The sequence below is a fragment of the Leucopleurus acutus genome (assembly GCF_964270905.1).
Source record: "Leucopleurus acutus genome assembly, chromosome: 6".
Taxonomy (NCBI): Eukaryota; Metazoa; Chordata; class Mammalia; order Artiodactyla; family Delphinidae; genus Leucopleurus; species Leucopleurus acutus.
The window spans coordinates 80,126,742-80,153,986 of NC_139149.1; the positions used below are offsets into that span (position 1 = coordinate 80,126,742).

Below are 27,245 nucleotides of genomic sequence, written 5' to 3' on the forward strand. Positions count from 1 at the left end.
ATTCACTAAACAAAATTTATCATGAACAACATCAAGTAACATTGTTTCCATAAGATATATGCTGGGATATGGAAACAGTCTTGTCTTAAGCAGGTGTTTCACAATATTTTTAATCATAAGGGATTTTACATTTTTCTCATCTAGCTAAAGAGTAAAATGGAGGGAAAACTGAACTTATTGACAAAACTAAACTATCAACTCATCTACCTTGCAATAGCGGGAATTTCTGTCTTATAAGAATATATTTAAGTATTTTGGAGCAATATTTTTCTTCATTAAGTAGTAAGGAGTGTATAAGATGGAATTAATGTATTTCTAGAGAGTTTATTAAAAGCAGAAGTAATAATTATTTGCCATGTATGTTGGAAACATTATTCAGTTGCGTATAATGAAATGTATTTATGTATGACAATTATTAGACAAACACAGTCATACCAACTATAAAAGACATGACACTAATAATTAAATCTTGAATTATCAGGAGAAATGGTTTATCAAGACAATTTTGGAAGCAATCTGATCACAACCAGAAGAGGGCAGTAGAATATATCTTAAAGCAACAACCACGCAAAAACAGAAAAAAAAAAAAATCCCAATATTTTATTCCTCAAGTTTTCCTTTAGAGTTATGACACCTATATATCTACTTAATTTTGTTCTTTTCAATAAATATGATTAGGTATCCACCAAAAAACTATTAGAACTAATAAATGAATTCAGCAAAGTTGTATGATACAAGATTAAAATACAGAAATCTGTTGCTTTTCTATACGCTAACAATGAACTAACAGAAAAAGAAAACAAAAAAAAAATCTGTTTAAAATCACATGAAAAAGAATAAAATACCTAAGACTAAACGTAACCAAGAAGGTGAAAGACTTATACTCTGAAAACTATGAAAGACTGATGAAGGAAACTGAAAATACATAGAAATGGAAAGATCTTCTGCATCCTTGGATTGGAAGAATTAATATTGTTAAAATGTCCATGCTACCCAAAGCAATCTACAGATTTAATGCAATCCCTATGAAATACCCATGACATTTTTCATAGAACTAGAACAAAAAACCCTAAAATTTATATGGAACCACAAAAGACCATGAATTGCCAAAGCAATCTTGAGAAAAAAGAACAAAGCTGGAGGTATCATCCTCCCTGACTTCAGACTATACACAAAGCTACAGTAATCAAAACAGACTGGTACTGGAACAAAAACAGACACACAGAGCAATGGAACAGAATAGAGAGCCCAGAAATAAACCCACACACCTTGGGTCAATTAATCTATGACAAAGGAGGCAAGAATATGCAATGGAGAAAAGACAGTCTCTTTAATAAGTGGTGCTGGGAAAACTTGACAGCTACATGTAAAAGAATGAGATTAGAACATTTCCTCATACCACATACAAAAATAAACTCAAAATGGATTAAAGACTTAAATGTAAGACTTGAAACCATAAAACTCCTAGAAGAGAACAGAGGCAAAACACTCTTTCACATAAATCATGGTAATATATATTTTTTGGATCTGTCTCCTAAGGCAAAAGAAATAAAAGCAAAAATAAACAAATGGGACCTAATTAAGCTTAAAAACTTTTGCACAGCAAAGGAAACCATCAACAAAACAAAAGACAACCTACTAAATGGGACAAAATATTTACAAATAATATGACTAACAAGGGATTAATATCCAAAATATATAAACAGCTTATATAACTCAATATCAAAAAAACGAACAACACAATTAAAAATTGGGAAGAAGACTCAAAAACATTTTTCCAAAGAATACATACAGATAGCTAACAGGCACAAGAAAGGATGCTCAACATCACTAATCATCAGAGAAATGCAAGTCAAAACCACAATGAGATATTACCTCCCACCTGTCAGAGTGGCCATCATCCAAAAGTCTACAAGTAACAAATGTTGGTGAGGATGTGGAGAGAAGGGAACTGTTGTACTCTGTTGGTGGGAATGTAAACTGGTGCACCCACTATGGAAAACAGTATGCTGCTTCCTCAAAAAACTAAAAATAGAACTATCATTTGATCCAGCAATTCCACTCCTGGGTATATATCCGAAAAAAACCAAAAACATTACTTCGAAAAGATACATGCACCCCAATGTTCATAGCAGCATTGTTTACAATAGTCAAGATATGGAAGCAACCCAAGTGTCCATCAACAGATGAATAGTTAAAGAAGACACAATGGAATATTACTCAGCCATAATAAATAATGAAATTCTGCCATTTGCAACAATGTGTATGGAACTAGGGAGTATTATGCTTACTGAAATAAGTCAGACAAAGAAAGACAAACACTGGATGTTATCACTTATATGTGAAATCAAAAAATAAAACAGGGCTTCCCTGGTGGCGCAGTGGTTGGGAGTCCACCTGCCGATGCGGGGGGGGCACGGGTTCGTGCCCAGGTCCATGTGCCGCAGAGCGGCTGGGACCGTGGGCCATGGCCGCTGGGCCTGCGCGTCTGGAGCCTGTGCTCCGCAGCAGGAGGGGCCGCGGCGGTGAGAGGCCCGCAAACAGACTCACAGATATAGAAAACAAACTAGTGGTTACCAGTGGGGAGAAGGGAGGGGGAGGGGCAAGATAGGAATAGGGTATTAAGAGATACAAACCACTATGTATAAAATAGATAACCAACAAGGATATATTACACAGCACAGGGAAATAGCCATTATTTTGTAATAACTTGAAATGGAGTATAATCTATAAAAATATTGAATCACTATGCTGTACCCCTGAATCTAATGTAATGTTGTAAACCAACTATACTTCAACAAAAAGAAATCACAAATCGCACACCGTAAAAAGATGGTAGCTTGAAATTGGCCACAGTGGGAATATTAACACTGAAGAAATCGGTAAATGCAAATCAGGCCTTGATATTGTTTTATGGGCTGTCTAGACTAAGAGTGAGTAAACTATAGACTCATGGGCTGACTGGCTGTGTTTGCTAACCAAGTTTTATTGGAATACAACCACATCCATTCATTTACATGTTGTCCTTGGCCCAAACGCTGAAAATATTTACACTCTGGCCCTTTCCAGAAAAAGCCTACTGACTTTTTCTAAATAATAAGTTCTAGACTTAAGAAATTGGTAAAGAAAATAAAATGCTAATAACACAGATTAAAGTTCAAATTGTGCCATTACATTGCAAATAGCGCATGCACGTGCACACACACACAATGAAGAAAAATAAGTCCAATATTCAAACACTATTATCTAGCAAAACAAAGAAGGTGCTGGCCTCACTGACAAAAGAGTGTGAAGAATGTCAGCTCTCCCTCCGAGATATGTGCCATATTCATCCACCTGTCACCATCTCCACTGCTGCTGCACTAGTCCAAGTCCCTTCCATGTCTCACCACAGCGCCTTTTCACTTGTTTCCCTGATGCCAATCTTGCCTTTTAAAACCCAGTCTCAACACAGTAGGTAGAAGAAACTTTAAAAACATCAAAACTACACCCCCACAGGAACCCCTTTTAGAATAAAGCCCATTTAGAATGAAGCCCAAACTCCTTGCCAGATCACACAAGCCCTACATTTTGAAGCCCTGCTCATCTCTCTGACCGTACTATGTACCACATCAAACTCATTCCTGTCCTCAAGCCTTTGCTCTTCCTTGGCAAGCAAAGTTCTTCTCCAAGACCTTTGCCTTTCTGGCTTCTTGACATTGTACAACAGCTTGAATATGACTCCTTGGAGAGGTCTTGCCATCCACCTGATCTAAACCAGCATCTGCAGTACCTTGGCCCCAAGTCACCCTAGCCCAGTCACCTGTACTGTTTCAGTTGCCTCACGACACATTTTACTGTCTGCATTATCTTTTCTTGTTCACTAGTTGATCTTTATTCCACTGTATCCTGAGAGTCTCGAATGTACTAGGCAAATCACAGGCATTTAATAATTATTGGTTGAATGAATGCATGAACAAATGAACAAAGGAAAACTCATGTTACCTGACCTCAAGTCCAAAGCTTTTCCCGCCACAGCATGACACTTTCTGTTTTAGACTGACAACTCTGAATGTTATCCCATTCTTCCTTGTATGAAAGCCTACGACTCCTAGAATTGTCACATACACGAGTTTAGGTTCCTGTAATCTGGCTTCTGCTTACCTTTCCAGGCTCAGATCTGACTTTCACTAGTGTCCCATGGTCTCCGCACACCAGCAACACCAAACTGCTGTACTAGTAATTCGGTTTCAGTACTTCTATAGTAATTACTAAGACAGCCCTGCAACTTCATGGATCTCTTGTTTTGTAAATGCTGCTCCTTCTACCTAGAGAGCTCTGGCCCATCCAGGGCAAGTTCCTATTCAATCTTTAAAACCTATCAGTCTTTAAAACCTACTCAGTCTTTAAAACCTATCCCAAACGCCAACCCAGCCATGGCTCCTCCCATATGCCTTCTCCCCAGAGTTAATCACACACCCCAACAAGATATCTTCTACAACCTTCCATCACCGCACTTACAGCTCTGCTCACTGCATTGGAATGTGTTTTCAAGTCTGGGGCTCCAGAGCCCACAGTTGCTGTCAATTTTGTATCTCTAGGACTTAGTGCCTGGCATACAGTAGGGAATAAACAACTGTTGCTACACTGAATGCCTCTTGCATGAAATCTGAGAACAGCCTTCTCCCAAGTCCTCTCTCTTCCAAGATAAACCTATAAACCATGAGATAATGATCAGTATGCTAACTGATCAATAAATATGTGCATACTAATAGCCTCGCCAACAGCTCCTGGTGATTGGACTATGCTGACTGCTACTTTTCCCAACAGTCTATTTTTCCTAAGGCATATAATCTGTCTGGTTAAATTCAAAATGTTCTTACATTCCCTTAACAAGCCTCTCAAGAGTCCTCTTCTCCAGTTTCTGTTCTATTTACCCACCAAAGCCTGCCAGCTCTCTGCCTGTGATTCTCTCATGCTGGATCCTTCCTCGTTATTTCCTCACCTCCTAGTCTAGGCTCTTATCAGCTCCAGCCACGACGAATGGGTTATATACAGCTGGATGTCTGTGGCCAGGGTCTCCCCCCGCCCCCATTCTAAAGCGCTCCAGGTGCAGCTAAGACAACCTTCCCCTAATTAAAACCTCCAGGAAGCCGCTCCCTCAGCCCTCAGAGACTTGTGGGACAGGGCCCGCCTTGCTCGCCCTGTTACTCCCGGCACCTTGCAGAAACACGAAGCTCCTTCTCGATGCCTCCACACCTAGTCCAGTTTCGAGCTGTTTACTTGCACGTTAGCTGACCCAGCAAGATGAACTCCTGTATCAGACCAAAGCCCTACAGGTGTTTCTCGTTTGTTCTTTTTCCCATCCCTAACAGCCAGTTTTTCACCAAGTCATGTCGACTCTACCTTCAAAATAGCCCTTGAGCCCGTGCACTTCTCTCCATCTCCACGCCAACACCCGTATTCCAGCCATCACTGCCTTTCCCTTGGACCGTAAAGATCCTCCATTCTCATCACCCTGCTTCCACCCTTGCCTTTCTACGCTCTCCAAATCCAAGCATGTCACACTCTAAGTGCATGATGGCTTCCCGCTGCTCAGAAGAGAATCTAAATCCCCTGCCGTGTCCCATAGGCAGACCTATGATCTGGATCTCACTGACTTTCCAACGTAGTATCTCACCACCCCCTTTTCTATCACTACACAGCAGCCCCTCTGCCCTCTTCTGAGCCCTGGGGCCCCTGCACTTCCTGTTTCAACTGCTTGAAATGAGCTTCCCCTGGCTTTTCCCATGGTTGATGATTTCTCATCTTTCAACTTCCAACTCAAAAATTATTTCTTCAGAGAGGTATTCTAGAACCATCTTTCTAAGGTAGCCTTCATTCTCTGCCCATTCTAGGATAAGAACTTGATCTTATTGCCCACTGTGTCTGCAGCACCTACCATAATTTCTAGCATCAACCGTGTTTTAAGTAATATTTATTGGATGATTAAAATAACTCACTATGCATATAGGACATGTTTTTCACTTCTGTCTTTGCTCATGCATACCCTCCACCTAGAAGGCCCTCCTACTCCTTTCTTTTTTAACCAGCCAGTGTCTGTTATTTATTCTGTGAGACAATTTAAGATTTACATCACAAAGAAATGCTTTCTAACCAACTTTCCTAGCACACTCTAATTTTTTTCTTCACACACACATGCACGCGTGCGCCCAAACACAAGTTTTGGCTTAAACTATATAATATTTTCAAACACTTCTCTTGCCTTCTAGAAATGTCTGAGATAAATATCATGCTCAGGACCACAGAACAGGTATGTAACATTTTCCACTGTCACCCCATGGACTTCATATACCCTGGTGCCAGGAGGTTAACACTTCCTGAGTAAAATTAAAACCTCCCATTCCAGATGGTAATTCCAAAATAAATGTGGGAAAGGGGCACATGAATAGAGCTGGAGAAACTGATTGCCATGAGGACTTAATGGGGCGGGGATTGGAAGCTAGCGAGGGGTTTCTTGGTTAAGGAACCAAGATCAGGAAAGGGGTAGAATTTTTGTTATAAGTCAAGACAGGGGGAAATGAAAGAAAACAAGTGAAGGAGACAGTCAAAATGATTTCTCTATATTTAAACTGATTAAAAGGCTGACGTTTTTTATAACCTTCTGGTTAACAGAAGGTTGATTCTTTTCGCTGATGCTAACATTTTTAGGCCTCTGGCAAAATTACAGAGGGAGGGCTTCTAAAGAATAGACATATTAGTAAAAGGAGGGAAATTTAAATCTACTTCATCCTAAACACATCACCATCACCCCTCCTCCCACTAGCCCCCCCCCAAAATCCTGATCTCCCATACAAACCTCATGTATCTTTAAAAAATTCCTCTATTTATGGATTTATGTTTTCAGATTACAGCAATGTATACATTTTATATTCATTCTTTCTTTTGGAGAGCCCGTACCAATATCTCAAAGCTCAATCTGACCAACGCCTGTTGTCAACTCTCAGATATTTGGTTATACTTGTGCACGCAACACAAGGTGGTCATTAAGAGCACAGACTCTGGAGTCAGCATCTCTGGGATTTTAACCCCAGCTATCACACTTAGGAGCTGTATAACCTTGAGCATGTTATTTAAGCTCTCTGTGCCTCAGTTTCTTCATCTGGAAAAATAGAAGTTTTATCTAACTCATAGGTTTGTTTGGGCTAAATGGGTTAAGCCATGGGTAGTGCTTAACACTGAGCATGGAACACATGTGGTGCTCGGTAAACTTAGCTATTTTCATTCTTACTGTTATGACGTAAACGAGGATAATTTCCTCTGGCCTGGTGCTCTTTCCCTCACATCCTCTCGGATTTGATACTCACAGGGTTAGAATGCAGCACAGTGAAGAACTCTGGGCTGATGAGGAACTTCACGGGGGGAGACTGTAACAGCAACGTGAGCCTGGATCTGGAGGTAGAGTGGGGCGGGACGTTCTCCCGTCGGAAATCTAGACGGGGCAGACCACAGAGGCTTTCAGGGAGGTCTCTGCACGTGCTGGAAACATCTACTCACTTCCGTCTATATTTTAAAACAACACCTATATCGTTTGTTATTATTTTAATCCCCCAAACACTTTTTTACTTTTCTGTAAATCACGCATAAAACCCAATTGTTCTCCATCACATTAAAATGGAATTCAATAATATTTCTAGTCACTATTAACATTTTTTAAAATAAATTTATTTATTTTTGGCTGCTTTGGGTTTTTGTTGCTGCAGGCTTTCTCTAGTTGTGGCGAGCGGGGGCTACTCTTCATTGCAGTGCACAGGCTTCTCATTGCAGTGGCTTCTCTTGTTGTGGAGCACTGACTCTAGGTGCACGGGCTTCAGTAGTTGTGGCACATGGATTCAGTAGTCGTGGCTCGTGGGCTCTAGAGTGCAGGCTCAGTAGGTATGGCGCACAGGCTTAGTTGCTCCGTGGCATGTGGGATCTTCCCGGACCAGGGCTTGAACCTGTGTCCCCTGCATTGGCTGGCGGATTCTTAACCACTGCGCCAACAGGCAAGTCCCCGCTATTAACATTTTAATGCATCCTTAGATTTTATAAGTAATCAGATTCCATCTTTTTCTACTAACCCACAGATCCAGAGATTAAAGTAATTTATATCCTGTTTGGTTTTGTGATTCTTTTCTTAGTACTAATAAAAAGTCAAGGATTAGAAGAGGTGTCTGGTGAATTGGACTTTTTGAGTTGAATTACCTGGTCTTCACGAAGATCAAAAGTCCTTTTAAAGAAAGCTTCATTTCTTGGAAATCCTTACTTACTTGTTTTCTATTTTTGCGAGATGACAAAACAAACCAACCCAAAGGCTCTTACCTGCACTGGCTTGGTGAAAGTCGGCTTCCTCCCCTGCCACATCAATCGCATTGGTGTTTTCCTCAGGCCTCTCGTTTGTCATGGTTCTGCGGATACTCTGGTATCTAAAATCAGAAGCCTAGAGTTACAACACAGCAGCCTCTAAAACACGGGGCTCAACTGCTCCCCCAGAGCCCAGAAGTTTTCACCATCTTCCCAGCCTTGACCATTTCCTCCCCAAACCTCCATCCCCTGACCTTCTGGGCCATCTGTTAAGTAAATCTATCGGATTTAATTTCTTCTGTCCATAGTCTGTGGAACATTTTCTTAACAAATTAATAAGAATTTAAAAAAACATTGTGGCCTTTAACCAAAGGAAACTAAATTCCTATATTGTTAAAGAACAACTTTTGTTCCATAACAATTAGTTTTGGGAAAAGAAGGACAGATTTTTAAAAGCTTAGGTAACGAATAAAGATGCATTACGAACGAAGATTCTACATATTTAAAAAGCTATCTGGCTTCAAATGACAATGCACATGCTCTGTTTTACTAAAAATCAATGCCTTGGGTTGACTAAAGGGGTCATCTCATTACTTATTTCCTCTCTATTTTCTAAGCAAGCTGTGGATGTGTGCGCTTATTAATTTTTAACCAAGAGACATTCAATGAAGTCTATGAATCAAGAGAAGTGACAGCTCCACCTTAATGACAGGACCCCCAGAGATGAAAGAGGCAACCGTGTTTTCCATTTTGCACTGTGTAAAAATGAGCCCAACCACAAAACTGCCCATCCTCACCGCCGGTTCAGCTGCTCCATCTGCTGTATGGAGTTGGACCTCTGCAGCACCTGCGGGGCAGGGGGAGCTGTGGGCCGCTGCCAAGTCGTGGTTCTGTTTACGTGATCCACGTAGAAGATCCTGCCATGGCTGTCAATGCGTGCCTCCCAGTCTAAACAGCAGTAGTGCACAGAGAGGGATTAGGAGGGGCAGCTGAAGCCATTAACGTGGTTCATCAAGCAGCACGTGTTTTCTCCCTGACATGCTATACTTTGGGGCTAATAACATATACCTGGGTGCATAATCCAGCACTTCCCCCCGGTCCACTCCAGAATGTTTGACCAGTTAGTAAAACAGCTCCTGTGTGCATAACCAACACCTTAAAGAATCCCTGAATGTAGGGGATCCTCCCAGATCCACCCACAATGCTCATCCGTCACGTATGAGCAACTTTAAAAATTACTAGTTGGTATCGTAATACTTTCGATATTCACATCAAAATTGGTACTGATGTTTATTTTCACCCAAACTTGATTTCTTCTGTTTTTCTTCCAACCTAGATGAAAGACTCACAGCTGGAAATTTCTACGTGTATATTTACACACAATTTTAGTAGATGTAGTCTTCGGAAGAAGGTAGTGCTAGCCTAGTCATCAAACAGTATCATTATCTACCAACTTCCATTTACACTTTCCCAAAGAGGAATACATTTTCAGAGCAAGGTTAATGACTTGTCTCCAACCTTAAATAAATACAATGATTTAAAAGATTATTTACTTTTATGTTTAAGCAATCTCATTAAATGTGTTAGTCTTTGTAAACAAATATGTAAGAGCATGTTCAGTAAAAACAGCAAGCACAGTAGTCTTCAGGGCCAGCCATCCCACCTCTGTGAATTCTCTAAAAGGCCATTCCCCTATAAAAATAAGCAGAGCGTGAGCTGATCTTTACAAAAGGCAACAATTTTTAAATTGATTGCAATTGGGAAGGGTAATTTATATTAATTTACATAGGAACATATGAAAACAGCAGAGATCTATTCTTTAACCAGGAAAGTGCTTTATACATTGCTATTTCTAGGACAAATATGTTTTGAAATTAATAAGCACCTTTCTCTTGAGCAGCTCTGTTAATTTCAAAACTCTCCATGTGATCACACAGATTATCAGCAGACGCCGTGGGTCTCATCCTAGAGACCAGGACGAAAGCATGTTTGCTCCTGACCAGCTATGGCATCTACTCTGGAGGTGAAGGGAACAAGTATTCCAACTAAGTCCTTAGGATTGCAAAAACCTGCACGGTAGATCCCAGCCAGCACCGGAAGACCACTGAAGACTGCCTCAGCGGGGAGTGGAAGGATATCTTTTTGTTGATTTCAGCCGATCATAATTTATGACACGTGGCAAGGGAAAGAAAAATTTTCTGTGAGGAAAAGCACCACACAGACAACAAACAACTCCGTGTCACTCATGCTCCAGGGTAACGCGGACTCGCAATGAAGCAGGCTGCCAAGAATGAATTACTCGGGCACAGCTACAATCCCATCAGCAGGACATTTCCAAAAGGCCTCCCGCTCAGCCTGCCATATGCTGACAAACAGTGAGCACACAAAGGCATTTTCAGGAACCATCTTCTAAAACCTTTGATCCATTCCATTGTTTGGCTCTGCTCCTCGCACACTTTCCCATCTCAAAGATTCTGAGAACAAGTATTCCCACTGCATTCCTCTCTCGTTAGAGCCAGGGTAATTCAAGCACATACTATATGTCAGATCAAATGCACATGGAAACAAATGACCATTCCTTCCCCCCCAAGAATGTTTACAGAAGCTTCCAGTTTTTTAAAAATATGTAGGATAGGTCAATTAGGGATAAAAACAGAACAGAAACCAACTAAAGGAAGCAGAGAGAGAGATTCTGCCAAGCTCCCAAGATAAGGTTGTCACTACAACTTGGCTCTAAGTATTCTGGCAGTTACAGCAGAAGAGAAAACACACTGCTGCATACTTTCCATTCTCTGACAAAAGAACATTAGAAAAGTATCTTCAAAGATGGAACTTTTTCCTTGAATAAACTATACAAGAATTTACCCCAAGAAATGTGACCTGTATGCGGGCCACATGGGTAGGAAAATGGAGGAGGGGGTATCTCCAAATATATTCACCACTGTGCCTTGCACATAGCATGTAATGAATGAATAAATAATTTAAATAACGTAAAGCTATTAAAAAATGATTCTTCTTATGGTTACCGGGGGGTCGGGGGGAGGGATAAACTGGAAGATTGGGATTGACATCAACACACTACTATATATAAAATAGATAACTAATAAGGACCTACTGTATAGCACAGGGAACCCTACTCAATACTCTGTAATGGGAAAAGAATCTAAAAAGAGTAGATATATATATATAACTGGTTCACTTTGCTGTACACCTAAAACTAACCCAACACTGTAAATCAACTATACTCCAATAAAAATTTTAAAAAATGATCTTGTATTCACTTTCCACAAAGGCCAGGAATAACCTTCATTTGTATCTCAATAAAGACATTTCTATGCAATGGGAAAAACAAGGTCCAAAAATTTTCTTTCTAAGAATATGGGATGTTGGATGCACATTAAGACTCTCCCTATCAAATATCGTATCTTTAAATTGAGGTTGTTACTTAAGTCCCCATAAAGAGAAATGCTATACTGCTGGTTTCAAGTGGACACTCGGCATTGAACTGGGAAAGACTGTTATGCTATTGGCTTATTCGTGAACTACATATCTACTCTTACCCAAGCGGTCAATACCCTTCCATCTAGGCAAGACAGCAGAGGTGCCTGTAGGAAGGTCAGTCCTCTATCATTATCTATCATTATCTATTCGCGGGGGTGGGGGTATGGTTGCTTTAATATCTTGTAAGTATTTACATGAGGCCTGGTTTGCTCTTGGTTAAGAAAGCATATGAGAACACATGGCCTGGTATCAGTTTCTTTCACAGACAATGCTAAAATCACACAGGCAGGGTTAGAAGACTAGGATCTTGGCATTTACTTCCCTGTCTTGCCACACTGTAAACTGGGGTACATAATCAGTGTGCAGCAAGACTGACAGCAATGTGTTGGGTGTGTGTGTGTGTGTGTGTGTGTGTAATGCGTTTGTGTGTGTGTAATGCACTAGATTAGCAAGTAGAAGGCCTGTATCTGGCCATGGCTTTGTCATACCTTTGCTACATGACCTTCAACAAATTACTACATCTCTATGGCCCACAGTTTCTTTACCTAAAAAATTAGAAGACAGAGGTAAACATTGCTAAGGTCCCTTTCAGTTCTAAAATAACATGAATCTGCAATGACACCCATTTTATCACATTAGGTTCAGGAAGGACCTAGCAACATCTTACGTCTAGGCCAGAATTTCCAAAATAGATTCTAAGTTAATTAAGCCTTTGGGGCCAGGGGCTTTGGGGTCCGGAGGAGTAGGGCTGCTGAACCACCTGCCAACCCCACTTCAAACACTGCAGCTCCAACATTATCTGTTGTGCATATTAGTCTTCCACATAAGATTTCACTTCCATAAAGAGCTTCACAGCAATAATAAAGTTTGAAAACTATTATCTAGAGAATGTTTCTCAAGGTGTGGGATTCTGACAGTACGTGTCAGAATCATTGTGAGGATCAATATAAATGCAGATGCCAAGGACACACCCCAGCTCTTCAAAATCAGACTATCTGAAGCCAGGACTCAGTTATCTACATTGTTAACAAACTTCCCAGGTGATTCCTAGACACACTAAACTTTAAGGAACACTGACGTAAATTAACAAGAACTTAAGACAGCAGCTAACTTACTGCACAAACCCATGGAGCTAATGCTGGATTTCTTAGAAGTCATGAAGTGCGGGCTCGCAAGAAACTAAATTTCAGCCTAAATACCCCAAACTGAAATCCAGGAGCAAGTGTACACTTAAGACACCCTGAGATTCAAATATAATAGCCCCCTTTAAATAGTTGGATATTAAGGGTAAGTCAGAGAGTTAGCATGAAAATCTATGCCAAGCCACTGTCACAGCATTAATTCCAGATGCAGGGAGGTAGAGCCGGGCAGGTCTTAGATTATTTTCAACTTTTAGAATCAATATATGTAGGCAGGGGGCAGGGGTCATCACTATGGCCCCTCTTCATCTCATCACTCTTCTTCCTCGCTCCTCTCAAACTAGACCTTGGTCTCCACTGGGCCACCCAGGTGATTAGATGAAGACGTGAACACATCTCAGTGAGTGCTGAGACTGGGAAGAAGGTCAATGTCTAGACAGGATGAATCACATATCAGGGGAAGCCAGCACTGAAGTGTCTACTACGAAACTCAAAGCGGTGAGAGGACTAACAGTAGGGAACTGACCTGGTTGTAACTGGATTAAGGAAAACGAAGTACCTGAGTATTGTGAAGTAAGTTTATAAACCCACTGTAAAAATTATAATAACCGTGGTATCCTCACCAAAATGGTGAGATGATGAAGTTACAATAAACTAAGGGTACTTTTAAGGAAAAAAAGCTTTGTAATAGATGCCAGAAATCAGTGTTTAATGGATTACTTTTTCCTTATTTAAACACTCAAAGAAGTATGATACCATTTGTATAAAGTACGAAAGTAAGTTAAACTTGTCTGTGCTCTGGGGAGTCAGGACAGTAGGTCCCCTTGCTCTTCAGGAGTGGGGGTTGGAGACTGGTAGCGGGGCACAAGTGGCCTCCCAGGGACCACAGATGTGGTGCTGATTGCCCAGGTGGGCACAGTTTGGGAGAATTCAACAGGCTGAATGTGCTCTTTTCTGCATGTACATTATATTTGAATAAAAAGTTTAAAAAATCTCAAATAGCTGCATAGTTTGGACCTTACTATTCGATTTTTAAGGAAGTAGCTTTTTAGATTAAAAGTGTGAATTTTTTTCTCCAAACTAACTTTTAGGTTCTAGAGAATAAGAGCCCCTAGCTTTAAACAGAGTAGAAATTCTATAAGATTAATTGTATTTTTCAGATTCATTACCTTCTTTTAAACCTTCATTTCAAAGGATGCTTTAATAACAAAAGTGCACAACCACCAAAAATGATAAACATCCCCGTGTTTTTCCAGAGCTACTCATTTGAACCCACCACATAAATAATACACGAGTCCTAAAAATATGGCAATAAGCCTGGGATCCTATAAGAGTCCACTGTGGACTGTTCATCCGGAATCTATTCCTATTCCTACCCTTTTGGGAGAAAAACACCTTTCAACAGTTTCCTGTTGTCTCCAGTAAGCAATGGGTTAAGTCACAATTACACTGGAGCCAAAAAAGAAAAAACTAAAATAGTTTTTCAGAAGGGGCTGAGCTGGCCATTTTATTCCACTTATCCTAATGCTAAAAAGACCAAGATTCATCATGCTGATGACATTTTAGTGGGCTTCAGCCCTGAACAACCTCCAGCTGCCAGCCTGTGAATCCCCTCAGAAGAAGATACAGCAGGTTCTCAAGGCACCCAGTGCATATTCAAGTTCAAGCTGCCTCCCTGGAAGGCTCTCAATAGTGCCATGCCACCTTTAAGAACCAGAGCTTTCTTATTTTGTATGGCTCATCAGAATGTCTCTCAACCAGTGCTTGAGGTTACACAGCCCACAAGGTCACAGCGCAGGGGGTCCATGGCCTAACGCAAGAGTAAGAGTTTGAGAACCAATCGATCGATCAGCATTACAGCTGAGTGGTCTCTGTCCAACATCTGTTCCCTGGTCCTGAGATAGGAGGAATAAGGCTGGAAGAAGAAGCAAACAAACAAGGAAAACTGCTTTACATAAAAAGAGATCAAACAGACGTTCAGAGACTAACTTATAACCCTGACACACAGACGACCACGCCATCAGCCATAAGAGTGAAGAGGCATAGCAAGGATACCTCTAAATCCCCTTAGTTGAGTTTGCAAATCTTCAGAGAGAAGCAAACTTTACTGGGTAGTTTCCTCACTGTATGTTAGTACATGGGTATTTTTAAGGCAAATACAAGCTAAAATAACAACAACAATAATAATAAGGAAAAAGAATCCAGAGTGGGGGGGGGGGATCATGCTTCAGTAGACTGTCCTGCAGGTGTGTGGATAGTGACCTATACAGAGAGGAAAAGGCACGTCTGAGTCCAATACAGATGCTTAACGGAGCAAATCCATCTGGGCCAAAAGACAGTCGCTAGTACTGTCACTGTCACCACTTTTCTTATACTTGAGGGACCTCCCAGAGAAGGGTCCTGCTAAGTGATCTTCACCTGGAAGAAGAAAGCTGAGCATCTTTTCAGCCTTCCTAGGTCTGCCCTCAAAACACAATATAATGCAGTTTCAGAGAAGCCCCCAAAGCCTCTAATTTCAGATGATGCTTGTGCCTAATAGATAACATACCAAGGTATGTCACCACTCTGCCGCTAACCAAACTTTCAGAATTTACATTCATCTACCTACACAACAGTCCCTACCATTCTAATCTTAGATCATGGAGTAGAAAAAAATGTTTGAGACTCTGTCTCAACTTTTACTAGTATGGAATCTTAAACAAGTTACTTAATTTATCTGGGCTTCAATTTCTCCATCTATAAAGTAAAAGAATCAGATTATTTGATTTCTACCCATGAATCTATAAATTATGGATAAGACCTGCTTGACCTACTTCACAAAATTGTTAAAAAGAATTTTTTTTAAAAAGCTAAAAATTCTTTGTAAACTGTAAACCACTATACAAGTCTGAGGTATTATAATAAATAATGTTAAAAGTATAATCCCTAACCTTAAAATAATTCAGCCAGGTCATTTAAGAGACAGGCCAATCTGCATACTCCAAGTGGATGCCCCTTAGCTGAGCCTCCTGAGAGACAATATATGAACGCAGAATGCCACAGCTCTGAGTTAAGAGGCATGGCCAGAGACAGTAGCAGAGCTGCCCAGTGAGGCAAGGAAGGCAGAGAACTGGTTCGGGCAGGACGCACAACTAGCACAGGCAGCCAAGTGATTAGACTGTCAAAAGATGAGACCGACTGGGAATAGAAGAGGGCAAAGCAGTGTGAGGACAGAGCTGAACAGTAATCAGGTATGCTCAGACCATAATCTGTAATTGGTCCATGATCATGTAAATCCCCAAATCTGCAAGTTGCACAAGAGGGAACAACTCTTAAGAATTCCTCCCCCCGCTGCTGTTCATCAGTTACTCATTAAATTGGATATACTACTAACGGGCTTTTTTTCCTTTTGGATATATTAATTTATTAAAATGAACTGGCAATTGTTTATTTTTTTAAATCCTAAAATTTAGCATTATATCTGTGTAATGCAAATACCAGTGTTTAAACAAATGCATGGAAACAGCACAAATGGTGGTCATAATTTCAGCAGGAAAGTACCTGTCTTTATTAAATACAATCTAGAGACCAAAACTGTGAATCCAACAAAATTCAGAGCAATTGGATGTGGCCAGGAGGATGCCATTTATCCATACACTGATGCAATGCTATGCCTCCTGTCCAGGTGCCTGAAACTCTGATTACTTACTATTAATCCACATACTCATGTAAACAAAGCTCTCCCAGAATTCTCTCCTGGTGTTCCTAATTCATTTTTCTCCAATTATATCTAAATATCACCCAGGAATACTTTTCTTTTCTGCCTCTAATGTTTTCTCCAAGGGTAAACAGTAAGGAAGTTTTCCCCTCCACCTGCTTAAGATGACACAATGGTTAATTAATCTCTTGGATGATTTTTAAAAACTGCTTAAAATATATGTTTCCTATGAGTAACCACCCTCAGCTATCCAAATATATGAACAAGGGGAGGATCTGTGCACAACAGTATTTACAAACGAGTAAGTCATTATTTTGACAAACTGTACAGAACACCATTCAGCTCTTTTGTCAGCACTCACCAAAACTAACTACTCAGCATTTTAGCCCTTTAAATGCATACTGCCCCTGCTCTATGTCCCACCATTTTTAAAACACAGAGGGCCAAAAGCATCCACTTCTTGCCATGATCACATATAAGATGGGTGAATAGAGAAGGTGAACAAGAAGGAAAAGCAGTAAGGCAGAAAGATGTATTTTCCAATGTGTTCTTAAAAACAGTATTTACTGAGCTTTATCACTGTTCTTCAAAATGCTTTGCTCTCACAGAGTAATACTGCTTTAAGGGATTCTAGAAACTTAAATAGAGTTTAAATTACATTCAGACTATGACTGGCCATGGGCATCACTCAGCTCTTGGTGTTCAGGTCGCATAACTTTCCCAGCATTCCTAGTGCTCACCCATCTCTCCTTTAAGTGCTATGTGTTTCTTGAAAGCAAAAAAAAAAAAAAAAAAAAAAAAAAGAAATATCTTTCAAATCTCCAGATAATCATCATGGTCCAGAAAATAGTAGACTAATTTCTGAAATTAATAACACTTCTCTGGATATTCCTAAGGAAAAAAACCAGGACCCTGTAGTTAATGATTTAAAATGTTGTAAATGAATAAAAAGCAGTATATTACCTAGAGCTAAGGTTCTTCTAAGAGATTGTACCTATTTGTCTAATAACTGAAAATTCATACTGCCTATGCAAACTTAAAATTTTTTCTATTATACATCCTATTGTCCATAACATCTGGATCTCTTTTACTTTAGAGTATCTACTTTCCCCCAGCTACCCTTTCATTTGGTGGAACTGTGCCAGAGAGGAGTCTTCTGCTAAGCACTTTCCAGACTGTATCTGCTAAATCACGTGGCAGCTCCCAGAACTCTACTTCTGGGGGACTGGGCAACCATCCTTTAGGTCCCGTGGGTCCTGTCACCCTTGAACCCTTTGATCGAGGTGAGCCCTTTAGTTAGCAGGTCCTCACTTGGTGGGAGAGCCTCGTCCACCCTCTGGTACCGGCTAACATCCTGGCGCACTGAAGGCAGTGATCGCAAAGGCTGGTGGCCGTTGGCTTGAGAACCTAGGATTAAACGTAAACAGTTACCTGGGTATTGTTTTCCCCTTCAGTGTCAAAACAGCCTTTGGGAAAAAAAAACACCTAACAAAAGTCCTGGGGCTAGTCTCTTATCTCTTTTTCGTCTCATTTCCCATATAAGGACCCAGAAACCACAGAAGAGAATGGGAGGTGGATGCTTAGTCAGAAGTGGGTCTTCTAGGGAGATGTCGGTCTGGGCCCATTCCTCCCCCTCCCCTGCCTTTTCCCACCCTGGCATCTGTCCTAGTCACGTAGCAATGCTTTAGGGTCACACAATGACTGGAAGATAATGAAAAAAAACAAAAAAACAAAAAACGGTGGAGGAAGAAAAGAAGGGGATAGGTAGAAAAATAAGTTACAGAATAAGAAAATCATTTCTATTTCTGAGTCTATGCTATTTAGGCATATGAAATTATACTCAGACTTTCTGATGCAGCTACAACAGAACAGTTTAAAGGCATCATTCTACTGAGCCACATTCATTGAGACAGAAAACAAATTTTATGTGTAAATTTGCATCCTCCAACAGCTTGTTTTCAAGTGTCAGAATGCATCACCTAACTTAGTTGACATTTCTTATACTGCAGAAGGCAAAAATATGACATTTGATGCAAACCACATATTAACCTTCTGTTTTGAAGCTTCATGCAATAAGGAGCGAGTTAAGATGTTCCTGAAAACCTCGCAGATAACACTAACGTAGATGCTGCCAGCCTGTTTGGTTTTGTATCTACAAACCCAGGTCCCGCCAGAGATTCATTATGCTTTTTCACACTGCCCAGACAAGAGGACTGAGCCCCACGCGCACTGAATGTGCCGGCGCGCGGCACGCATCCCAGGCCTCCAGGCCTGTGTGGACCAGGGGTGCCCCCACCCACCAGGCCACCTTTCTAGGCAGAGCAGGTGCCCGCACTGACGCAGAGCCTTGAGGTTCATTATCTAAGTTTAAGACTGTTATCTGACAGGCCTCTTATTCCACCAAAAGAAGATCCATAGGGAGGGTGGGATGGAGACTCAAGAGAGAGGAGCTATGGGGATATATGTATGCATATAGCTGATTCATTTTGTTATACATCAGAAACTAACACACCATTGTAAAGCAATTATGCCCCAATAAAGATGTTAAAAGAAAAAAAAAGCTGTTGAACCCCAAGGAGAAGAATTCAGCTAATATGTGCCCTGCAGTACAATTTCCACTGAGGGCCAAAACCACAAGGCTTCTCTCTGAGCGGGTATGCCCGAGCCACGAGCCACGTTGTCTTCTACATCCTACCTCCGGTCGCGCCCTCCTCCTGGGCAGTGGCCCCTTCACAAGCCCCTTGGGCATGCCCCGCATCACGCTCTTCTTGGGGCGGGCTCTCAGTAGCAGCAGCAGCTCCCTCCAGGCTCCCCCTCCGCTGCCAGACCTCCCCCACCTCCTCCTGGTCAGGTGAAGTAGCCGATTCTGCCCCTGGCCCTTCCTCCTCTCCACTGGGCACCTGCACTACAGGTAAAGAACCAGGAGTGCATATGGAACCCTGTGAGCCTTCAGCAGGGCCACTGCTGGTGGGCTCTGCTGCACAGGCTCCATCTTCCTCCTCCTGAGAAGAAAAGGCTGGGGTTTCGGGAAACCGCGCACTCTCAAGAGATGAGCACCGTGTCTCCACCGAGGACAGCTGCGTGGTGACACTCTCATTGCAGGAGCTGTCGGCCCCGTCCAGGTCACTCTCTCCCTCAGGCCTGGTGCTGGCCTCGCTCACGCTCTCTGTCCTGGCGGGGTCACTGGGCTCTGTTTCCGACGACACCTGGGAAGGCTCAGACCCCTGATCAAGGGACTCCATCTCACTGACGGCTCTTCGGCTTCCTCCTGACGTGTCAGAAGTGCCCGTGTCTGCCCCACTTGTGGGCTGATCTACCTCCTGGGCGCCGCACAATTCAGTGCTCCCCTGGTCAGCACTCGGCTGACACTCCGGAGCATTCTCACTTTCATCAGGGACTGGGCCTGAGGGGAAGGAGCTCTCCGCAAGCTCTGGAAGATTTTCTGGCTTGTCCTCGAAGGAAGCAGCTTCATTGGTGGAGCCTTCCTCGTTCTCCACCGTGTTGTCTTCTGGCTTTATCTGAGATGTCAGGCTCCCATCATCAGTTCTTGACGCCCTGCTAAACATTATCAACCCTCCTTCCTCCTCCAAGGAGGATGGATAACCCAGGTCTTGCTGGAACTCGTGGTCTTCTTCATCTGAGTCGATATGAAGCATTGCGTTGAGTCTTGTGTCGGTGGGAAAACTACTCCTTAGTTTCGGAGAGGCTCCCATGGACCTTTCCGAACAAGTAGCTGCACCTGACCTGGAATGGCCATTGTGTTCAATAGCATCTAAATAATCATTGAGTGAATCCTGACGTCCTCTGGGAGGTGAGGTCCTTGAAGAAGTAGAGGTTAATTCTTCTGAGTCTATTTCCAGAGTAGAGCTAGTCCTGAAAGAATGCTTGGGGGTCCCATTAGCACTTTCCTCAGAAACTGGTCCATTGGAACAAACCGTGCTGTCATGATGGCCCCCTGGCATGTCCTCCTCATCAGAAGGGCTTCCGAGGTCTCCATTCACAGTATTGACTCCAAGTATTGTGCCAACAGCTTCTGGAGAAGCATCTGAAGGAGAAAACAGCATTTATAAAGACAAAGTAGTAATAACGAACGAACTTTTAATGTCCTATTCCTTTGCCACTAATGAGTTCAAAGAATTCAGTCATCCCACTGAGGTCTCTTTACAGTATCACCAACTTGCTAAGAGTTACTATTCACTACTAAACGAGTACATATATTGCTGGTCAGTTTGACATATGAGGTTTACATGTTCACTACTGCCGTAAATTCCACATCCCAGTTTCCAAATGCAGGTAAAACCTAAGAGAGATTTTTTGATAAACAGGCTTTTAAATCTGCTTGGAAAACTTCAGCAGGTAATCATTTGATAGCTATTTTATGTTCAGAACAGGATACAAACAATTCTGTTCAAATGTAAACTGACAACAGAGTAAGATTTAACAAGTTTTTCCTATGGCAATATATTTATACAGGTATCTCACCTTCATGCACAGAAGATGTGACCTCCACTCTGAACTGGAGGTACCCACTCACGTGGTCAGCTGGGAGCCTTCTGCCAAGGTTGTAGCTGAGCATCTGGTCACTGCAAGAGGAGAAATGGTTCCTTCATCCGTACTACTCTGGTGTCAGCCTTCATCTTCTTCCCATAGGCCACCCCCCAAACCCCACATATTTCTCTTGAAACTTGCATACTCACAAGAAAATAAAAGGTCAAAGGCATGTTAAGAGTCAGTGTAATTTTGTTCATTTGTACAAATGAATACTTATAAACCCAGGGATAAAAGGGAATCTTGTCACAAGGAAAAGTATCAGTAAAGGCTGAAAATGCAATACTGTACAATATCGTTATGATTTTTTTAAAGGGCACTGATCTGCTCTCTCACTGTTAAGAGTGACCAGAGAAAGGGCATTTTAAAAGCCATCAAGGGGCTGAGAAAGGCCAAAACTTTTGGGTGTTTTCTGACTCAAGTGTAAATGTATAGAAGGTCTGGTTCCTTAGCATTTAGCATGATAGGAGTTAGGTCCTAAAAAGACAGGCACAGGGAATTCCCTGGTGGTCCAGTGGTTAGGACTCCGTGCTTCCACTGCAGGGTGCAGAGGTTCCGTCCCTGGTTGGGGAACTAAGATCCCGCATCCTGCATGCTGCATGGCCGGCCAAGCAAAAGAAAAAGAAACAAAAGAGAGAGAGAGGCGCACAGGTAAGGGTTATCACATGGAGGGCACAGTGCTGCTGTATCCTGAAGAACAGGAGCTGGGAGTCAGGAGAGAGCAGCATGAGAACAGGCCGGGCTCTGACAGCTGCTCCAGCTGTGTGAGAGGCAGGGGGCTTCTGCACCTCCCCTTCCTCACCTGTAAAGTAAGCGGCTCACTGTTGGCCCTCACTATTGGGGGGCCTATCATTGATACTCCAGGCAGCTTGTAAGCCATACTGATGGGACAGTTGGAGAACTGCACTAGCTGTCGGAGTCTCGTTGCCACACTTGGAGGTGCGCTGGAGGGGACCACAACTGGGCCCAGCTCCTGCCCCACCCTGGCTCCAGGCTCAGGCTACCAGCCTCCTCGAGGATGGAGCGGTTGATCTTTTTCAATTCCATGTTTATTTATCAAAGTCAAATACAATCGCCTCATTTCTCTGTATGCAAGCAACTTTCGTTGAGAATCTGATTTATTCTTAATTAAGGAAAATAATCAGAGGGATAGTACCAAATCACACTATCTCTGCACTCACACTGCCCTCTAATGGCAACTTCAGGAGGAAAACACAAGGCCTCTACCTAATACTTGCACCACTGTACACTTCAGGGCCTCTGGTCAGCTACTGATTATTAATCTCCATAACTATTTTGCTTGTTCTTCTCTACCTCCTCAGTACAATTATAAATAGATGTTATCTGGGATTTTACATTAGCGTGTACACATTTACATGCTAATGTGAAATCCCAGTTCAGCTCTTATGAATTTCTTTGAGTTCATAGCAAGATTTTCTTGAAATAATGAGATCGTTTCCTTTACTTCTTTCTTTTTCTTCCCTAGAAATGTTGTAATAATTTTTTGATTGATGTTTTTAAAAAGCTTTGTTTCCCCCAATTGAGTGCTTACACTCTGACAAGGGCTTTGCATGCATCATCTCCTTCAATCTTCCCTGTGAGGCAAGTGGTGGCCCTGTTTTCTAAGGCATAGGGAGGGTACGTAACTTGCCCAAGGCCAGGCAACAATTAAGTGACAGAACCAGGATTAGAACACAGATGCATCTGACACAGAAGCCCCTGATCTGCAGTCCCCAGATCAGATCTCATTTTATGCACACTTTCAGTGATTCTTGGCGGCTTTCAGTAGCATGCATTTTAATGATATTTACTCATGGCTCATCTCAATGCAATCATTATCATAATGTTTTGTCTACTTAATCTGGTATTTAAAAAAATTTTTTTCTGTAAAGGGATATATTGGCATTTTTAACTATTAGACATTACAGGTATGTTAAATGCTTTTACATTAGCGTGTTCGAATAATTCTATAATGACAGCAGGGATGTCTTCTTCTCTTACCACTGTCTTCCAGCATTTAGACAGTGCCTGACACACAGAGATGCTCCACCTTTGTCCACTAACGCATGAACCCAGCAGCAAACTACTGGGACCTACTCTCAACATTACAGTTCCTCACCCACATCTTTGGACATTCAGTCCTGGAATAATAAAACTCTTCATTTCTCTGTTAAAATTAAATTGACTCTCCTCTCCTCCTCTTTGGCCAATAAAAGTAAAGTGTTGGTGTTGATGATAAAAACTTATAAAAGTGATGCATTTTAGCTAGGAAGTAAATGTTCAGTAGGGATTCTAAGAATGGCATCCATCCTTTTGCTCACTATCATATCCCAAATACCCAACACAGTGCTTAACATTTAGTAGACACTACATGTATACACACCCACACATTTGTTGAATAAATTTAACAAATGAGACTCTTTACTTGGAAAAAAGAATTTTAACAGGTGTTAGTGCTATTTTTTACCCAAACTGACAAGATACTCAACTATTCAATCTATCAGTACAGGAAAGCCTCCCTATTTGGAGATTCCAAGTCAAGGGGGTTTCATCCTTTGTGAGTGCCTGTCAAGGGATTCACCTCTTTCTTGTTCTTACTCAGTCTCATCTGATTCATCCTGCCTCTTGCCATGACAGATAATTGTGTACCCTATATTATATATTACTATGATACATCATTATAAAGAATAAGTGCCAAAGAACTCTCACTGTCTGACTGAGACATTCTCTCACTAGTGGAATCACAGCAAATGACAAAGCATGGCACAGTGATGTGCCTTTTGGACAGAATGCAAGCCACTCTCTGAAAAATGTCACATTCAAACCAATGCTCTTAAAATAGGTAATTAGTAAGGACTTCTAGCTCATCCTATAAAACCTCACCGTGTAAAACCTCAGCTATTTCAGAGAGTTGCAGTCTACAAACACATAAGAAAACTCAGTATTTTTCAAGACGTATCAATTACTTGATAGAAAGTAATAATCAGATCAAAAATAGATTTAGATGCTAACAGCCAATACACTAACATGTAGTATCATATTTATTTAATAGAGCAAATCCCTAAGTATCAGGCAATGCTTTTAATATACTTATGTAGAAACATTTCATAATTCTGATACTTTACGAATTCATGCTGGACTTCCTTCCAGTACATATGGAATCCATGACAGGAAGTACTCTATGAGTCCAGTTCTTTAAAAGACTGAATGAAAAGCCAGCAAGTTAACAGGAGTTTCAAGCACTCAAAATGCTTTCAAGCATTTCCAGTTTCAAGGTTTTATTTTTCCTTGATCATTCTTACTGGTATACATAAACTGACACTCTGCCAAGTGTCACAGATATTATATAAATTATATGATTATACTTATAGAAACTAAATTATAAGTATATTTCCAATGAGAGTTAATTCTCACTCTTCGTAATTTTTCATTTTATATCAATCCTAAAAATAATGTTTTAAAACTTCCCAAAGAATATCTCTACTAGAAGCAATAATTGCTATCCTTAAAAATAACTGTGATTTCCCAGTTTTATCAAATTAAACCAGGCTGCTAGAATTTCAGCCTAATATTTCTACTTCATGTGGTCTGGCTCAACCATTGTCTCTGATGGCCAGAGAATTAGAATCCATTAGAATCTCTTGATTTCATGTTTTGAAGGTGTCTTAGAGATCATCGGTCTAAAGACTTTATTTTTCAGATGAGGAAACTAATGCTTGAAAAAATTGTGACTTGCCAGAATAGAACAGTTAATTAGCTGCAAGGTGAATAGGAATGAGCAACCTTCCTCAGTTAGCTAGACTAGTATTCCATCACTGCCAGTCCTTAAAGTGTTGCAGAGAAGCTGGGATTCTGGAGCTGACGGATCTGCTCAAATCCCAGCTCCAGCCCTGGCTTGCTAGCCTCAGATTTCTCATCTCCAGAATGGGTATAATCACATTATTCACCTCTCAGAGTTGTTGAGAAGATTACATGAGCTAATGAGTGTAATTTACTTAGCTCCTGACATAGAATAGGGTCTCATCATCTTTTTTGTTTACTTTGGTTTACTACTGCTGCTACCACTACTACAACTACTGTTATCACTGATACTGCTGCTACTACCACTACTGTTATCATATGTTCATAATGTCCTCCTAAAATGAAAAAGATGCCCCCCAGTGCCACCTGAGAGCACCAGTGCTACTGGGTTTGCTGGCACTTACCATGTGAATATATATACACCATTTATATAGTAAGGGATGGAGGCATGTTACGATTTCTTAACTATTTGATTCACAGCTTACAAAAAGTTCACAGAAAGAAAACAGACGTCAAATCACATTTCAAAATTCTCTCAACGGGCTTCCCTGGTGGCACAGTGGTTAAGAGTCTGCCTGCCAGTGCAGGGGACGCGGGTTCGAGCCCTGGTCTGGGGGGATCCCACATGCCGCGGAGCGGCTGGGCCCGTGAGCCACAATTACTGAGCCTGCGCGTCTGGAGCCTGTGCTTCGCAACAAGGGAGGCCGCAATAGTGAGAGGCCCGCGTACCGCGATGAAGCGTGGCCCCCGCTTGCCGCAACTACAGAAAGCCCTCGCGCAGAAACGAAGACCCAACACAGCCAAAATAAATAAATAAATAAATTTAAAATTCTCTCAACAAGTAATTTCTAGTTGTCTGAACGAACGTACATGTCTTAGAGCTCCACTATAACACCTTCTCGGAGTCTAGGCTTCGTTTTAAAGGGCCCTAAAATAAGGTGGTTTTGGTGTCTCAGGAATAACATATTCTCTGGATGGGGTTAATCAGGATCAGGAGGTGTCAACCTGACACGGAGATCTTGCTTTAGGGAGGGATTTTTATAGCAAGATTTCAATATCTCAGAAACAACTGAGCACTGTGACATTTGATACTGAAATGGTAATAATGGTAGGTACATCGTGGAAAAGATAGATAACCCAAAAAAGGTATATAATTAAAATAAAGTGCTTTCTGCCCTTCACATTTCAATGAGTATATGAGCACTTTCTTTCTTTCTTCCTTTCTTTCTTTTTTTTTTTTTGCGGTACGCGGGCCTCTCACTGTTGTGGCCTCTCCCGCTGCGGAGCACAGGCTCCGGACGCACAGGCTCCGGACGCGCAGGCTCAGAGGCCATGGCTCACGGGCCCAGCCGCTCTGCGGCATGGAGCACTTTCCTTTTTAAAAGAATTATGTTACCACTTCTTATCAGTAAGAAAAGTCCTCGGACTTCAAAGTATCATTTCAGTTGCTTCAGTAGGAACTAATCCCAACAAGACCCCTAGGTGTGACAGCTGATTACCCGATGGCTTGTCGCTCCAAAAGCCTCTGGACTGGAATGGTTAGTTTCCCCAGAAAACGCTTGATGATAGGTCGGCTCTTGGCAAATTTGTCTTTAATTTCAATTTCTAAGACATCAGTAAGGAGTGCGAAAAAGGAATATTTCTGAAAACAAAACATAACATGTTGAGTCAAAAAAAGAGATAAATATGAAATTATGTAGATCAGTTTATTATTATAGAAAATAGTATCTCTTAAATCCTAACGACACACAGAGTCCACATTGCCAGAAAAATCTGCAGCTATTGTCAATCCTTTATTCACTCAGAGTCATTAACATTCACAAAGACTAAAAAGCAACAGCTAGGATCTGTATGACAAAGGAAGCCCCTTCGATCATCCAACCCTTCCTGGTTCAACAGTTTTAGGAGATGCTATCAAATATTAAACTATGCACAATACAATTTTAGTGCTCACTACATTTAACGTATCTTTATTCTTTAATACTTAATATCTTGTTATAGAGTGGCTTAGACTTAACTGATACATTTGATTAACAGCAATTTTAATTCCTGATCCCATGGTATTTTCGAAGTTGCACATCATAGGTTAAAATACTCCTTCACTTAGTGGTTAAAGTAGGAACATCTAAAGGATATGATGGTTTCCCCGGTTTATATTAAAATAAAACAATGCTTAAATGGAAGTTACTTAATTTAAAAGGCACACAGGGACATTTCTTCTGGGACAGAAAAATAAA

General features: G+C 41.3%; 2 protein-coding genes across 2 annotated transcripts in view; both read right to left on the reverse strand.

The window, feature by feature from the left end:
* Positions 1-20,656, reverse strand: part of HECW2 (HECT, C2 and WW domain containing E3 ubiquitin protein ligase 2) — a 129,271-nt gene extending 108,615 nt beyond the window's left edge. The window contains exons 1-5 of the mRNA XM_082841909.1: positions 19,355-20,656; positions 17,971-18,066; positions 9,120-9,270; positions 8,341-8,444; positions 7,347-7,471 (exon numbers count right to left, since the gene is read on the reverse strand). Of these exons, the coding sequence (XP_082698035.1) occupies positions 7,347-7,471; positions 8,341-8,444; positions 9,120-9,270; positions 17,971-18,066; positions 19,355-20,621 (1,743 nt within the window). The 5' untranslated portion in view covers positions 20,622-20,656. The remainder of the gene's footprint in view (positions 1-7,346; positions 7,472-8,340; positions 8,445-9,119; positions 9,271-17,970; positions 18,067-19,354) is intronic.
* A 5,835-nt stretch (positions 20,657-26,491) lies between these two features.
* The window catches only part of LOC309963485 (E3 ubiquitin-protein ligase HECW2-like), a 278,709-nt gene continuing 277,955 nt past the window's right edge, over positions 26,492-27,245 (reverse strand). The window contains exon 7 of the mRNA XM_082841912.1: positions 26,492-26,650. Coding sequence (XP_082698038.1) covers positions 26,504-26,650 — 147 coding nt within the window. The 3' untranslated portion in view covers positions 26,492-26,503. The remainder of the gene's footprint in view (positions 26,651-27,245) is intronic.